At 32.0% G+C, this 13,403-nt stretch overlaps 1 protein-coding gene across 3 annotated transcripts; it reads right to left on the reverse strand.

Annotated features, from left to right (window-relative positions):
- Positions 1–5,977: 5,977 nt before the first annotated feature.
- LOC145010781 (Nuclear transport factor 2 (NTF2) family protein with RNA binding (RRM-RBD-RNP motifs) domain-containing protein) lies at positions 5,978–8,967 on the reverse strand. 3 transcript variants are annotated; one of them, XM_078969315.1, is made up of 8 exons: positions 8,740–8,967; positions 8,521–8,585; positions 7,945–8,082; positions 7,109–7,844; positions 6,904–7,025; positions 6,764–6,823; positions 6,619–6,685; positions 5,978–6,467 (listed from the first exon to the last, which is right to left on the reverse strand). In XM_078969315.1, the coding sequence occupies exons 2-8, from the start codon at positions 8,563–8,565 to the stop codon at positions 6,205–6,207; spliced, it is 1,431 nt and encodes a 476-aa protein (XP_078825441.1). In that variant the 5' UTR covers positions 8,566–8,585; positions 8,740–8,967; the 3' UTR covers positions 5,978–6,204. The 3 variants fall into 3 exon arrangements, with proteins under 3 accessions (XP_078825441.1, XP_078825440.1, XP_078825439.1); XM_078969314.1 differs by having other exon boundaries at positions 6,764–6,829; XM_078969313.1 differs by having other exon boundaries at positions 6,764–6,832; positions 8,740–8,966.
- Between the last annotated feature and the right edge of the window lie 4,436 nt (positions 8,968–13,403).

Raw genomic sequence — 13,403 nt, forward strand, 5'->3', positions numbered from 1 at the left:
AAAAATAATATCTACAACTTTCATTTTGACTCCGTCGGTTAATTGTCGACCGATCTTGAATTTAACAGTAAGAGGAGATTATACAGTTAAATGTCCGCGTAAAATGCATAACTTCTACATACGGACTCCGTTTTCGTTTGTCTTTTTACCGTTGAGTTCCTTTTAATGAGATATTTAAATCTCATTTAGGTCGTGTAGGCCAAAAACCATTCGATCTAAAATTTGAGTTTCGGGTCATGCACCACTATGTCAAATATTAGAAAATTCATAACTTCCTCATACAAAGTCAAATTTAGGCGTTCTTTTTTGTATGTTTTCGGTTTAACGTATACTACAAATTTTGTTTAGATTTATAAGGCTAAAAATTCCTTTATCAAAAATTCATAATTTACATCTCCCGGTGCCGTGCTAGTTTTGTGGTAAAACTTCGACGGGCCATAACTTCTTCGTTATAACTCGGATTTCGGCGTTCTTTATATGTACGGAACCCTTGAGACATATTCTACAACTTGGTTAAGATTATTTATTCTAAATAATCTTTTGTAAAAAAGTCATTTTCGACCCCTATTATTTCTAGATTGACTAACCCAGATCTACGGGAGTTACACTTGTCTTATGATTGTAGGTTGAAAAATGATAGATTCACATGTATGGGAACAAATACACCATAAAATCTAGATAGCAAAAGGTTTCGCTATAATTCATGAATGGTTATGAGGAAACACTTTCGCTAATAGATTTTAATGATCTAATAAATATTATTATGATTAGTAGTTGTGATAACTGCGTTCTCAAATTTGCAATATGATTACGACATCCCTTTTCATAGTTCAAATTGTAAGAAATGGCAAGGAATTGTTTGAACCTTCAGGACATATGGTTATAAGTTCTTAAAGGGTTTGAACACACACACACACATGTTATCTAATGAAAGGTGTATAAGCTTGAGAATACTAATTAGAGACTTATCAAAGCATCACGTATCATAAATTTGTACTTTAGTAAGAAAGTCAAGAGTATTGATTTCTAGAAGTCCAGTTGATTGTTGAGTACATGTCAAAGCTAGTGAGAGCATAATTGTTATGCTAGTGGGAGCATAATTGTTATGCGAAGTGTTGCAAGTTGGCAATACTATTTTTAGGAGACAAAGTTTACAAATTTACAAGTTGCAAAGTTTGAGGATTGTTTCGCTATGGTTAGACTTAAGGGAGAGGGCACTCATACTGCTTTCTAATATAAAGGTTTAGATTGAATGGTTTAATAAAACTTAGTCTTGGATATATATGAATATCATGTTGAAATGATTCAACATAGGAAATTCAATATATGGAAATATTATAGCAAGAGATATAAGGTCTCTATGTAAGATATAATGAATCTAGTCTCATATGCTTCAGATATAGGATTGATTACAGATGTTATAATATTCATTTGTTATGTTTTTCCAAATGCCTTGGTCGTTGAAAATGGAAAAGGACTAGAACTTTGTGTGACTAACGTTGTTAAACAACTTTCAAGAATGTGCTAAGGTTACACCAAAATATTGGTTGTTTATGAACAATTGAAAGTATAGTATTAATTTGGACAGGTCATATTGACATAATTATGGATGGAGGTAATTCTTGTTCAAAATTGATGGTCATATAGGAATATGGAAATGTTTCCATAATGGGAGTTAATTATTAAAATCTACATGTGAGTCTGAAACTTTAATGCAAAAAAGGTGTTCAAGGAGTGTACCTTGAATTTGAGACTTCATTACCATAGAATTGTTTTTAGTAACAAAGTTCCAATAGGATATTCTATGATATCGTTAGATATGTCTCTATGACTTTGAAGCCTCGACATCACAGAAGATCAGTACATGTAAGGTTGAACTCTAACACATTCTAGTAGTGACAATAATTTTGAATTGTGAAATGAGCATCATTGGAATAGTGTCCAGTCGTTCTGTTTGCAAAGGAAGGACCATAGAGAGACATAATATGCGTGTTTATAACATGTCATGACTGATGTTTAATTCAACTGTTTGGTTGATTACTCGAAATATTATACAATGAATAAAGTCTAATTAATATGGTGATTAAATAATAAGGGTTTTATTTATATTTAATAGTTTTGAGACCATGGTTAATTAGGTTATTATTATGTTTCCACTTTGCAGGTTATACTTCATGGATAATTTGATTATTCAAAATTCCACATTCGATCATACTTTTAGAAGTAGGTATCAAATTAAGACCGACATGAATTGAATTGTAGATTGTCTATGGAGATTAGACATTGCAATAGTTGCTACAATATTCATGAGTACTTAGAAAATAGGAATGTTGAGTATTGGATAAACCCACGCTTAGAGAATTACTTCATGGATGTTATCACAAGTAATTTTGAGACGATAATATCTTATATTCTTGAAACTGAGATATATGAGCTATTGTTTACAAGTTAGTTGTGCATTGATAATACGTAAATGCATTAGTAACTTGATGTTTTAAAATGTATTGTTGTGCATGATTTGATGAGTAAATAGTGCAAGCATATAAGTCAAAATTTATTCGTTCCTTTTTCCCTAATGGGAAAAGAGATATCTTTGGTCCCCTCGATGATTTGATGTTGACATTAGAAGTGTTTGGCCAAGCCTGGACTAAATCGATGAGTTCATTTAGCAGTCTGACTTCAGTCTTCATAAATCTGAAAATCGGGAAACAAAATCTTGGACAATGAGATTGATTATAATTCATGTCTCGTGTTTGAACGATATCTTGTAGAATGGGGGAATATTTGATCACTTATCTTAGGACACGTAACTAACTGGGTTAGAGTTCGACAGCCGCTTTTGCAAGCTATATTTTGCGGATCAGTTTGGAATTTATACTGACAACTATAGTTACAGACTTATCCAAGTGGGAGACTATTGGTTTGGGGGTCTAAGCTCATAACTATAATTAGTATATACTTGACTTGATAGTACCATAGTCCTTTTGGGTTGCCCTTAAACCTAGCAATTGAATATAATAGCTTTTAGAGAGAGAAGGGGAGAGAGAGAGAGAGAGAGGTAGATAGATAGAGAGAGAGAGAGAGAGAGAAACCGATTTATTAATTTATTACTTGGTTGATAAATCAATTAGAAATCAAATAAATAATTTGTTAATATATTATGAGAATAATATATTAATTGGAAATAGTATTATTTAATTAATAATTAATCAGAAATTAATTGTAATTAACTTTGGGATTAATTAGATTAATTAAAAGTGCAGGGTCTGTTTGGTTATTTATTGAAAGTTGAGGAAAGGAGCCCATGGACCTCATTGGATGAGGTGGACGAAAATCTCTTAGGCAACCCCAAGAAATTTCATCCAAGCCCTTGCATAAGGAAGAATGGGCTACTTGGTCACCAAGCAAAGGGATTAGGGTTTCCTCCTTAAACCCTAGCTTTGGCACCAAGCTACCTCAGCTATAAAAAGACCCTTAGCCTTAGAATTTCGGCCATGACTTTTCTTTAGAGGCTTAGGGCACAAATTCTCACCTCTCTCCTCTCTCTCTTCAAGTTCCTTAGTTGCTAGGATTTTGGTGTGAACTATTAGAGGCACGACACTTGTAGTGCTTGCTTCCAAGAGTCTTTCAATGAGGAATTCAAGATTGTTTGTTATAACAATCTTCAAGGTTAGTTTTTCCTGTCTAGTGAATTAGTTTGTTCATAGGAAAGCTTTTTGGGTTAGTATTCATAGTATGTTGCTATATGTGAAAGACATAGATCGTATTAGGTTGCATGTGCCCTAATCATTTGAATTGTTTAAATGTTTTCTGCTTAGTGCATTGTAGTTGTAACCCTAATAACCCATCAACTTTTCCTATATAATGTTATATATTTAATATTATACCCAAAAGGACTTACCATACTGGAGTTCTTCTTTTTACTTTAGGGTGTATATCATCCTACAATACGTTTGACATACAACCAACCATAACCAAAATTATCTAATTAGAAAAGAGGGTTATGATTTTGAAGCTATCAGAAATAGAATCATAACACCAAGTTGGAGGGACTTACATTGTAATTACAATCATCAACACAAATTTACTAAGTATGAGGTATCTCATAACAAAAAAAAAATGTAAGCTGGAGCAATTGGACGTAACTAATAACATAATTAACAAATTAAAGCATTTAAAAGTTCATACGAAGAGAATTAGGCTCAGATTTGTAAGTTCAATTCAAACAAAGGGATTGGACACCGCCATAGATGAAACACCAGTTGCACGGGAAGAAAAAGAAGACCCAGAAACATTTATTTCCTCCTCTAACATACCACCCAGGTTTCCCTATCAAGTTACGGGCTGAATTTCACCTTGTACCCAATTAATGATGCCCGGATAACAATTCATACAAAAATCAAACATCATCAATCAACTTAGTTAGGGTTTAGAAATTACCTCATGATTTATTTTCAAATTAGCATAACAGTGAACATTGTTAGAACTATCCATAATCAATCTCAGTCATTGATGATCAACGTCGTCGTAACTACCACCTCCAACACCTCCTTTTGCCGCATTAGTCGCCTCTCCTAACAACCTTGCTCCTGCTCTCCTCGTCTTTATATTTGTGATATCTTGATGTCTCTCTGATTCAGTCGATGGAAATCATGGAATGCACACACATATTGTGTGTGCGGAATGTGAATCCTTTCTTCCTATCGCATACAAAACACACAAACAAATATTTTTTGTTTCTCTTTGTTTTGTCATCTCTTGATCGTTCATTCTTTCCATATGGATGGATTTTGGGAAGCATGGTTTTTTTGTTTTTTGAGTAATTTTCGTTTTCATGATGATAACTACAAGGAAAATAGTATGTTTTTACTTCTCAAGTAATAGGATTTTTTTAGGCATGTAATTTTTTTTTTTTTTAGGAATAACCCAGTTGGTAAAGAATTAACCTCTTAATACGAAAGAATGATATTAAGAGAATGTGTATGTGAGGGTTCAAAATATTTGTGCTAACAAGAATTAAAATATTAACATTAACACCTAACCAGTCAAGTATTCGTTCATATATATATATATATATATATATATATATATATATATATATATATATATATATATATATATATATATATAACAAGCATTACAAAATCGTAATAGTTATTATATGTAATAAATTTTTATAGTGCCACTAAAAATAAGTTATTAGTGTCACTAAAAATAAGATCTAAAATGTTACTCTATGTGTCTGTATTGGCTAAAACTTGTAGTGACACAAACAAAAGAACCACTAAAAAAGGCTGTATTTGCTAAAACTTGTAGTGACACAAACAAAAGAACCACTAAAAAAGGCTGTGGTGACAAACAAAAGATGTTATTTTCGATTCTAAACCTTGAATTTTTTTTCTTTGGTTATAAGTAATAGAAATGGAAAATACTCTATTAAATGGATTTGATGGTTGCAATATCGTGAAAACATTTTGTGATTCATTCTAATTTATGGTTGGGTGTTTAAAAAAACACTAATAGCTAAAAAGTAACCCATAAAAAATGACCAAACTTTAAACAAAATTTAGCCATAATAACTTCAGTTTAGGATTGTATTTTGATTTAAACATGACGAACGTGCATGAATAGACAAACCATTCTTATAATGTATATAACATGTTACATTATATAGATATTAAAAGACAATCAGTTAGGTTAAATTGACCTATCAACGTATTTTAAGATTTATACATGATAAATATGTCGAACATAATTACAAAACCATACTTTTCAAAAGCACTTTTCTTGTTGGCTCTGCTTCATGTTTATTTACGATTTCAAAATATATTATCCAACTTAAGATTGTGTAGAAACACAAAGTTAGGATTGAATACAACCAAATCAGTCGAGTTTGAAGTAAAAGGAATATGATTCATCCGAGTTAGGTATTTTTTTTAAAAAAAAAAAAAAAAAAAAAAGGACCTAACTCATCAAATTTCGCCTGAACAAAATCAATAGCAATTGTCACCAAAATAATACCAATCTCCAAACAAAAAAAAATCACGACTACGACTATACTACAACTTGGAAAAAAAAAAAAATTTAAAAAAAAAAAAAAAAAACAAACCTCTTTCTATCCGTCTCTATTATCTTATCACCTTACTTGCTTACCAATGCAAAGCCAAAAATAAAGTCAGGAACCACTATCCACTTTTCGGAAACTCACTGTGCCATAATTCGGGCGGCTCCGCCATTGTTGTCTCTCTGATAACCATTGCCATTGCCATTGCCGCCACGGTTTGAAGCTGCTCCTCCACGGCCGCCGCCACTTCTATACCCATAATCATTCCGGCTGCCACCAAAATCACCGCCACCGCCACGGTTGTAACCCCTACCCCCACCGTAGTTTCCACGCCCTCCTCTCATGCCTTCGTTCCTGAATCCACCACCTCCCCTTCCCACCATAAATCTTCCCCGGCTTCCTCCTACACAATCCATGCAACATGCATAAGAAATTAATCATTCTTTCGTTTTTATTAAAAGACAAAAACACCCTTGTCATATACTTACTCAAGAATTTAATTAAAAGACCAAACTACCCTCATTATACCAAATAAAAAAAAACACATAAAATACCTCGGGAGTTTGTGGATCGCTTCTCTTCAACAACAGAATTGCGTCCACCAATTGGGACTGGTGATGCCTAAATATTAAAATAAAAATGTCAAATTTACAAAAAAATAATAAATAAATAAATCAAATCAACAACTGACATACATACCTCAATCGCCTTTTGAACAGCCTCAGGCGTCTCAAATTCAACAAAACCAAAACAAAAACCCTGTTGCTGCTATATGAGTTTTCGCAAGTCAAAATCAAAAACATATTGAAATACACCAGAAAGATGAAGTCAATACATACCCTGTTGCTTCGAACTTGAATCCCATTCGCCTTAATTGCTCCAAACTTCTTAAACTCCTCCTCCAGTATTGCAGGTGTAGCACTCATTGGAAGACCCTTAATATACACCGAGTAACCTTCACCTACACAAAATTTTCAAAAACAAAATCTTATGATGAATCCATAACAGAAAGATGAAAGATCTCCATGACAAATGTAACCCTACCTTCTTCCTCATGAACACCGTTTTCAGTAGCATCCACATTGGAAGCAGCAGCTGGTTCAGGTGCTACAGTGGTGGTATTGGCAACAGCATTATTCAATGCTTGTTGTTCTTGGTTTCTTGGTTGAGGTCTCCTCATTACAGGTGGTGGAGATGAAAAGGGCACACCATTTTGCTTCTTCAGATCCATTACAATAGATGCATAAGATTTCTTTGGGGCTTCCTCGGTTTTGGTGTTAACTTCAACAGCCACCACTGATGATGAATTGGGCACTGGCGCTTCATTAACAACAGCTTCAGGAACTGGATCTTCAACTTCAACTTCCTCATCTACAATGGCTACTTCACCATTTTCCTCAGAAGAAATCTTCTTTTCTGGTTGAGGTTCCTCTGTCACATCAGAATCAGCAGCTTCCTCCTCAGGGATGTGATTTTCTGGTATTGCAACAGTTTCTTGCTCAGGGGTTACAGGATCCACCACCACAGCATCCTCAGTGGAAACTTCAGTGTGTTTAGGTTTATCCATGTAACGAAACATGTCATTCAACACAAAGTAGCCTTTGTCTTGAGGGGCGAGAAAGAAAGATTGTGTGAAATCACGCACAATGTTATCTTTTCCAGTCAAATGTCCAGTGACCAGAACGTTGACTCCACCACCTAATGATTCTTGCCCATCAACGGATTTGATCTCAGCCCTCAAATCCTCATAGTTAAGGGACAGAATTTTAGCATTGATTTCCTGCAAATCAGTAACAGGATTAAGAACAAACATGAAAAAATAAAGGAAGGACTTTAAACACATAATTTATGAATAAAAAAGATGGAGAAAGATCTCATACATCCATGGTAGTAGTTACGCTCATAGTACCATCTTCCTCAGGGCGACCAATTTTACTGCTATCGTGATAGAACTTATGAACTAGCCCAGGTGACTGATGCAGTATATGATAGTACTGCTGAACAAAAGCATTCCCAACCTGTTTGTTAGCAATCAAAGAAACATCAATGAGAATCATTTAACTACAAACAATGCAATCAAATAATAACACATTGATATATCGGAGTCGCAAACGAAATATTAAAACATAATGATGGTTTAATGACCTTTTAACCATTATGTTACATATTTACGGAATCATGTAAAAGCAAACATATTCCCAAGCTGTTGGGAATATTATCCCCCACGCCACTGGATTTCATTAAATTGGCGTAGTGGTGGATTATCAAGCGTTCTTTTCATCGTTTTAGATAAAATAACTATAGACGGAGAGAATCAATGTTGTAGAATTAAAAATATCCTCTTTCAAGAACAGTGCAGCTAGAATTAAATTGGGGGCTCTGTATCAAGCGCCGCCATAAAGAAAATCTCAAACAAGCATAAAGTGATCTAGAAAGCTCAATGATTCGATACATACAACTTGAGCAGATACAGGCGCCGCTACTTCTGTCGGAGCCGCCATTATAGATCGATGCCAAACTCCTGGGAAAACATGCCAAAAAAACTACTAATCGTTACAAAACATCCAAAACAACAGAGGAAACGTGCACGCATAAAGCATAAACAAAAAAATCTAACGATAATTGCAGAGAATATAAATGTACAGAGATGGAGATGCGTAGAAAACAATCCGTACCAGAATCAAGGATCAAGATGTGTTAAGATCGAAGCTGAAGTGAGAGAGAAAGAGAGAATCTGTGATCCTGTTCTTCCTTTCTCTCTCTACTTCTTGGTTAGGGTTTGTTGTTGCGATTACGGATCTCGCTGGGGCGCGAACGAGAGTGCGTACAGGGGAATGAGGAACGAGTATTTTGCGTCAAAAGGGTTTCAGGGTTTATATAGTAAAGGACTATGGAAGGCAAGGAACGAGAGGATGCCTTTTTTCTTTTACCCAAAATTATATAACATGATTTCGTTATTTTATTAGTGGAATCGCTTGAAAATATGAGGCAATCCTTATTTTAAATATATCTAAGATTCAAATTTAAATATGTGATTTATTTTTCAAATCTGGATGTTGGAATGATCCAAAAAAATCTTAATTTATTTATGAACGATGGATAATCAAAACATTAATAATACAATATTTGAGAATTGTGTGTCTCTTTCAAGTATAGTATTAGCTCATAGTCATTTGTTCATGGGCAAATAAATGTGTAATATTTTTGGTTTTTTAACCTCATATTCTCGTGCTTTAAAATTAAGAAAGTAAGAAAGTGGAATGGAAGGGAGGAAATAAATACTATTTAGGAGTTGGAAGAATGAAAGAGAAGTAAGGAAACGTTATTTTATCCGGTTATTAAAAAAATATATGAAAGAGAGATATTTTCCCATAATTGTATTCCAAAAATAAATACAATATAAGATGGGCTACAATTTATACAATGGCCTAAATAGTTATACCAAAATAAACTCTAGAAAAAATGTACAAATTAATATACAGTAATTATATTTATGCAATTTGAACCGGAGGTCAAACGCACACTCAAAGTGGATTTGAAGTTTGTGAATAAAGAAGTAATTGTATTTATGCAATTTGAACGGGAGGTCAAATTAATAGTGTACGAAGGACTTTTATATATATATATATATAGGGTTAGGTTCATTTGAAACCACCTATATTTTGTGAGACCGTGAGACGTATTTTTTTATTTTTTTTTATTTTTTTTATTTTTTTTTATTAAATTCATGTTCCGAAAATAATATTTAAAAAAAGAATTTTTTGATTTTTCCATTTATTTTGCATTTTAAAATTATTTTTAGAATATGTATAGTGTAATATTCTATTTAGAATATTTCACGTATTTTTCAAAAAAAATAGAATTTTTTTTTATTTTTTTTTAATTTTTTTTAGTTAATTCAAGTTCCAAAAATAATATTTTAAAAAAAATTTAGATTTTTCCATTTATTTTGCATTTTAAAATTATTTTTTAGAATATGTCAGTCTAATATTCTATTTAGAATATTTCACGTATTTTTCAAAAAAAAAACGGAATTTTTTTTTTATTTTTTTTTTTATATTTTTTTTAGTTAATTCAAGTTCTGAAAATAATATTTAAAAAAAGAATTTTTGGATTTTTCCACTTATTTTGCATTTTAAAATTATTTTTAGATTTGGTCTCACGGTCTCACAAAATTAGAATAGTCTCAAATGAACCTGAACCTATATATATATATATATATATATATATATATATATATATATATATATATATAGGGAAAACGGAATATACATTACAGCCCCACCTAAGCGTAGGTACTAAACCTCTTGAAAATACATTGTTTTACTATATAAAGATTACGGTTGATGGATTCACGATTAATACTTCAAGATGTAAATTCAAGATCGACACAATAGGGTTTAGGGTTTAGAGTTTAGGGTTTAAGGTTAAGGTTTAGGGTTAGGGTTTAGGATTTAGGGTTTAGTGTTTAGATTTAGGGTTTAGGGTTTAGCTTTAGTGTTTAGGGTTTAAATTTAGGGTTTAGGTTTAGGTTTAGGTTTAGGGTTTAGTAATGTTCATTTGGATGAAATAATAAACGATAATTGAGGAAAGAAAACGGAAATGATAAAACGATAATGAAAGAAAGAAATGTTATGGAGAATGATATATTTACCAAGTGAAACCAAACCGGGTATATTTAGCATGTTAAAACGATATATTTTAGAGGTTTAGTACCTAAGCTTAGGTGGGGCTGTAATGTATATTCTCTATCCCCATATATATATATATATATATATATATATATATATATATATATATATATATATATATATATATATATATATATATATATTGAGATTCATTTGAGATCATTCTAATTTTGTAAGACCGTGAGACCAAATCTAAAAATAATTTAAAATGCAAAATAAATGGAAAAATCCAAAAATTCTTTTTTTAAATATTATTTTCGGAACTTGAATTAACTAAAAACAAATTAAAAAAATTAAAAAAAAATTTAAAATCCCGTTTTTTTTTTTTTTTAATTACGTGAAATATTCTAAATAAAATATTACACTGACATATTCTAAAAAATAATTTTAAAATGCAAAATAAATGGAAAAATCTAAAAATTCTTTTTTTAAATATTATTTTCGGAACTTGAATTAACTAAAAAAAAATTTTAAAAAATCCTATTCTTTTTGAAAAATACGTGAAATATTCTAAATAGAATATTACATTGTACATATTCTAAAAATAATTTTAAAATGCAAAATAAATGGAAAAATCAAAAAAATCTTTTTTTAAATATTATTTTCGGAACTTGAATTAACTAAAAAAAATAAATAAATAAATAAATAAAAATAAAAAAATGTGTCTCACGGTCTCACAAAATTAGGTCGTCTCACATAAACCTAACTCTCTCTCTCTCTCTCTCTCTCTCTCTCTATATATATATATATATATATATATATATATATATATATATATATATATAATTAGATTATATGCATCTACCCATTTTGTCTTCCCTCAACACCCCCATGATGAATATCAATCTCTATATGGTTAGTGTGTTGATCTTGTACGAAATTGGTTGACAGATAAACAACACTAATGTTATCACAATCGACAATTGTTGCTTTGTGAAATGGTGGGTGTAGCTCTCGTAGAAGGTTGTATAGCCACCAGGTTTCGGCTACCGTATTGGCAACATATCGGTATTTTGCTTCAGTACTGGAGTGAGAGATAGTCTGTTGTCATTCGGATGACCAATATATGAGGCTATCACCCAGAAAAACATAGTATCCACTAGTAGATCACATAGTGGATGCCCCCTCCCCCCCCCCCCCCGGCCCTTCCCTCACGCAGATCTACATCATAATAGGCAATAAGACTCGTGGTACAATAAGGATGGAGTTGTAGCCCATAATCTATAGTATTGCATACATATATGAGGATGTGATTTAAGGCATGGATGTTGTTTTGGTCAAAAATTATCAAACTAATTTCGTAACCAAATTATTATGTGTGGTGTGATGTTAAACATAAAGTGTTAACAGCTAGAATGCCTGAGATTCTTGAAATATGTTGAATATCTTGGTCGTGCCCAAGATCTTCAGAGATAGATAATAATGCTCAAAAAACTATTTAATAGGCTTGATTTATTTGAAGTGCAAGCAAACGAATTTGAGATATTTGGGAAAAAAATAGTGTTAAAAATGTTTAATAAATGATTTTAAGTAAGAAAATATCAAAGTACTTGAAAAGGTATCAAGATACCACAGAATATCTTGATATGTTGATATGAAAACAGATAAATGATCAAAGAAGTATGCAAACATTGTTGTAATCGTTTAAAAAATTATAAATGAATGAAACCAAAGCAAGAACACGGTGATATATGAGGAAAAATCTTAATCCTTTTGGATCTCCGACATAAAACATCGGGATGTGATAAACTCGCATGCCTTAGAACTTATATTAAATCGTAAATAAAGTTACAATTGCTAGTTGATATTAGAAAGAATGTGTTTGTGATCAAGTGCCAAAAGAATCATAGAAGAATAATAATTGAATGTGTTTGTATACGTATGATCAACTGGTTATACATAACGATAATAACTAAAATTCTAAGAATCTTAGGATTCTCCTTGATCTTCGCTTGACACGACTTTTTCGAGGGTATTCGACGTCCTTCAAGTATTTACCACGTGTTATTGACTTGGTCGATTTCTTTTTCCATTAAGTCGTGAGTCACTACACAATATTTCACATAAATACAGTGTTATTGACTTGGTCGATTTCTTTTTCCATTAAGTCGTGAGTCACTACACAATATTTCACATAAATACAGTGGCATGCCAAGATACTAAATAAATTCAAGATCATGGACTTACCCGGGATGTTAGTTCAAGTTCACGATATATAAATAATAATAAATCAAAATTTCTACCCACAATAATTGCCCTAAAAAATCTTCAATCCAAGATCATGGGTGATTGGAGATTTCTATCGTTTGAAAATGGATCACACTGATGTGACGTGGCTCGCATTTCCAAGTTCAATCTTATCCATCGATTATCCTGGGAAGTTTGAATTTTGAATGGCCGAGATTTCTGCTTGAAAAACATATTATAAACCTATTGCATTACTTTCTTCCTTTAGTTGTTCTACGATCATCAAGGGTTTTTCCTTAAGTAATTTCTCTCTTTTTCCATTATCGCATTACTCTTGTTTGTTTGATCATGGGGAAAAGACTCATTCGAGCTAGGGCTAGATCTAAGAAACTTGTTGTTGAGGATTTCATAGATTTAGGTTTGTTACCTGAGAAGGAAAGTAAAGTTAGTAGATTTTTAAA

This window comes from Lactuca saligna, chromosome 8 (assembly GCF_052625555.1).
Source record: "Lactuca saligna cultivar CGN05327 chromosome 8, ASM5262555v1, whole genome shotgun sequence".
Classification (NCBI taxonomy): domain Eukaryota; kingdom Viridiplantae; phylum Streptophyta; class Magnoliopsida; order Asterales; family Asteraceae; genus Lactuca; species Lactuca saligna.

Excerpts from the sequence above, each read along its gene's own strand:
- LOC145010781 (XM_078969313.1), bottom strand. The coding sequence starts at position 8,565 with ATGGCGGCTCCGACAGAAGTAGCGGCGCCTGTATCTGCTCAAGTT. Across the intron at positions 8,083-8,520 it reads CGCCTGTATCTGCTCAAGTT|GTTGGGAATGCTTTTGTTCA; the intron begins GTATGTATCGAA and ends GCTAACAAACAG. Across the intron at positions 7,026-7,108 it reads CGGTGTTCATGAGGAAGAAG|GTGAAGGTTACTCGGTGTAT; the intron begins GTAGGGTTACAT and ends AATTTTGTGTAG.